Source organism: Prionailurus bengalensis, chromosome D4 (assembly GCF_016509475.1).
Source record: "Prionailurus bengalensis isolate Pbe53 chromosome D4, Fcat_Pben_1.1_paternal_pri, whole genome shotgun sequence".
NCBI lineage: Eukaryota > Metazoa > Chordata > Mammalia > Carnivora > Felidae > Prionailurus > Prionailurus bengalensis.
The window spans coordinates 47,668,418-47,672,142 of record NC_057359.1 but is presented as its reverse complement, the minus strand read 5'-3'; the positions used below and the strand labels follow the sequence as shown (position 1 = coordinate 47,672,142).

Sequence of the window (3,725 nt, the reverse complement as noted above, 5' to 3'; positions counted from 1 at the left end):
TCTCAAAGATGTAGCATATATTGGCATGCAGAATAAAAATGACAACAGATTTACGACCTTTGTTGTTTGGTTATCTATTCCTGTGAGCCAAACTACCCCCAAAACTTAGTGTGTAAACAGTAACCATTTTATTTATATCTCACAATTTAGTGGGTCAAAAATTCAGGCAGGATTGGGTTGTCAACTTTTTCTTTTCTGCATGGCATCAGCAGAGTTACTCTGGGACATTCAGCGAGCTTCTAGTCTGGTTTAGTAAGTTTTAGATGGCCTCACTCACTTCCCTAATACCTTGACCAGGATGGCTGAAAGGCTAGGCTCAGCAGGAACCTTCTGTATCTCCTGGAACCCCAGGGCCTCTCCAGGTGATGTCTTCCACTGAGAAGTAGGATGTTTTCCACAGGGGTTCAGGGTTCTGAGAGGGGAGAGTGGAAACCATAATTCCTCTTTAAAAAAAAAAAAGCAAGGCCCAGAAATAGTCAAAGGGTCCCTTCTCTCATATCTTACACCCTTTGTTAATGTAGTCATTGACCATCCCAGAGTCAAAGCAAAGAGAACTAGACCGCACACTTGAGGGATTTCTATGAATTTGTGTTCATCTTTATTTAATCCACCATGCTATTCTCGTGGTAAAAAGCAGTAGACATTTTGCAGAAAGTGATATGAAAGAAAGAGAATTCTGTTCTATTCAAGAATTATATAGAGACAATAAGCTAGCACAAATTGCTAGCGTTAAAATATATAATTGAGGAAATTATCAGAGACACTGCAAACATCAAAAATATACAAGTATATCAGGAACAACTTCATACCAAAACATTTGAATATTTAGACAAAAACGGAAAATTTCTAGAAACATGTAACTTATAAAACTGATTTAGGCAGAAATAGAATCATCTAGATAGTCAACTACTACTGGAGAAATGTAATCCAAATAAAAAATCTTGCCACATTTGAAAACTCCAAGCCCAAATGATACCACTAATGAAGAATTGCAAACATTCAAGGAGTAAATGTTCCAGTCATATACAAGTCTTCCAAAGAATATATGCATAGAAGTTATATTCCCTAAATCATTTTATGAGCTAGCATAATCTCATATATGATATGTTTATTAGGACTATCAGCCTATAATTGCCTTTTCTTGTGCTGTCCTTCTCAGCATGTCAGCAACTCTAGTTTGTCATTATGTAAATGTGTAAAAAATGTAAAATATAGCTCACATTACACATTCAGTATTAACTTGCATTATCAAAAATTAATTAAACATTAACATGTGTTAATGAATGATGAGCAGTCCCTCTCAAGAAAAGAGACATAAATGATTGGATTCACAGTCTTCTTTTTCTTTTAGATTTTCTGGATATAGCAAGGGGAAAAAAAGCTTTTAATGTTCGTTTTCTGTTTTCCTCTCTTTCTCCCTATCACTACTAAAGACAAATTTGTCATTCATTGCCCCTTTTAGATTCTCTTCCTTCCTTCTTTCTGATGAGAGCCCCTTCTTCTCTGGACCTGTTCTTTTGTAATGCAAAAATACAAGAATGAGAGTGGGAGAGGGAAGAAGGTGAGTCCTTACCTACAAAGGCTACATTTATTTCTTTAATAAAGAAGTAAGATCCCTCAGAGAAATTACACGACGTGTAAGGTGCATTTCTTTTTTTTTTTTTAAAGAACAAAATTGGATTTGGGACTCTGAGTACTTCTGTCTCTGCTGCCTGACCTCTTCCCGCTGGGACTCCTGGACCCGAAGGAACTGTGGCTGCGGCTGCCGCGGATCCGGCTGCGGTCCCTTTTTCTTCCTCTACTGCGTGAACTGTGCCTCTCGCGACTCTTTGACGTGTGTTTGTGAGACTTCTTCCCCCGGTGACTGCTTTTCCTTTTCCTCTCAGCTTCCCTGCTTCTCTCGTAGGAATGCGATGGACTAGGGCTTCTCCGCCTCCCGGGCCTCCAGTAGTATTCGTCCTGGTGGCCCGTCCTCTCTCTCCTGTCCGAGCCATTGCCAAAGGAGGAGCCAGTCCGATCTGGAGACAGGAAGATGTCTCTATTAGCTTCCCAAAACTCATTGTTGGGATTTCGGAACACATGAAGAAAGTTGCAGTGTTTTCCTCTTGGACATTGTTGTATTTCAAATAAGCCACAAATTGCCATTTTCCATCGGGTCACGGGGCAGAATTCGCACCGAAGCTGCCGTCCTGCGTACCATCGTCCGTTAAACAGGGAAAGGGCGGCTTGGCATTCTTCTTCCGATTGATACTGAACATACACGTTGCCCCTCAGGTGAGGTTCGAAGTTGCAGCTGACCTTGAACTGGATCACTTTCCCCACGCTCCTGAACTCGGGCAGCACGTCATCATAGAAGTCCAGGAATTGCTGGTAGGTTTCCTCTTCACTGTACTCGAGGCTCGCATCGGGGTCATAGTCATCCCGTCTGCACTGCTCCATTCCAAATGTCGTAAACATGCTTTTAATCAGAAGCGTGGGACTCGACGACGGGAAATTGTGTTTACGCAAACACCTGTCTCCAAATCTGCACGCTCCTGTTTTACCGTAGAACGGACAGTTAGCTCGATCTTTTTCCATTACCCTTAAGGCCGTGGGTGGTTCTGGGTTCTGCCATGTGGCACCATTTCCCAACTCGCTTTCAGCCTGCTCCAGCGTCTTCTGTGCAGCTTCCTCCCTTTCTCTCTTCTCCTGGAGCTTCTGCTGCTCCTCCTCTCCTCTGTCCTTTCTCTGCTGCTCTTCCCACTCTTCCTTCAACTTTCTCTCCTGTTCTTCCTGCCGTTTTCTAGCTGCCTCTTCCTTTTCCTTCTTGATTCGGAATTCTTCTTGTGCCTTCTGCTCCCGAAGCAGCCACGCCTCGTGTAATTTTTGCCTCTCGGTCTCCGACAGCATCTCTTCTTCTGGGTGTTGTTCTTCAATAAAAGCAGCCTCCTCCTCCTTCTGGGAGAGTCCCGAGTCTCTCCGTCGAGCAAGTTCCTGCCGCCGTTTCTTTCGTTTCTCCTTCTTCAGGGCGGCCCTGTACTTTTTGTGGCTTGGTTTCTCCGGAAACGGTAACTTCTCGGGCGCCGCCATCTTGCCAGAGCCAGTAACGTGTATTTTAGAGAGCATGGCTTGGGAACACAACTTTGAGTCCCTTTTTTGTTCTACAGGTGCAAGTAAAGATTGAAATTACCTTTGAGTGACCATCGTAGTAGTAACTAACGTGACGGTGTTAGTCTTGGCATGCGTATGACACCCTTCAGAGAATGAGCGATAGAGAGTACTCTCAAAGGCATGTTCCATTTTCCGAAAAAATATGAAAAGAAACAAATTACTCATTCAACCCAGATATCAGCTGGGGATTTCCCGTGCTTTTTACCTGAGCAAGCTTGTCTTGATCTGTTACAAAATATAAAACTCTTACAAAAATTCCAGCAAATTAGTGACGGGCTCAGGTTCTCAGACTCTTCGGCCACCGTGTTTCTTGCCACCGTGTGTATTATCTCTATAATGCATAGTTTAATCTGGACGTGAAACTCTACACCCTCACCAGTGTTAAACACACACGCTACTAATAGCGTGGAGGATTAATGACTTTAGTAGATTTTACTGACTTGGAAGAGGAGGAAAGGAAAAGGCTTGTATCTCAGCAATTCAAACAATTTCCTGTGAAATATTAAATCTGAACTAGTTTTAATCATTCTGCCATCTTAGTGTTGTAAGTCCCAGGTTTTTCCGGATCGTCTTGA

General features: G+C 42.8%; 1 protein-coding gene across 1 annotated transcript; it reads right to left on the bottom strand.

Moving 5' to 3' along the window:
• Positions 1–1,557: 1,557 nt before the first annotated feature.
• On the bottom strand, positions 1,558–3,438 carry LOC122474270 (U2 small nuclear ribonucleoprotein auxiliary factor 35 kDa subunit-related protein 2-like). Its single transcript, XM_043565119.1, has one exon. The coding sequence runs from the start codon at positions 3,103–3,105 to the stop codon at positions 1,663–1,665; it is 1,443 nt and encodes a 480-aa protein (XP_043421054.1). The 5' UTR covers positions 3,106–3,438; the 3' UTR covers positions 1,558–1,662.
• Between the last annotated feature and the right edge of the window lie 287 nt (positions 3,439–3,725).

Excerpts from the sequence above, each read along its gene's own strand:
- LOC122474270 (XM_043565119.1), bottom strand. The coding sequence starts at position 3,105 with ATGCTCTCTAAAATACACGTTACTGGCTCTGGCAAGATGGCGGCGCCC.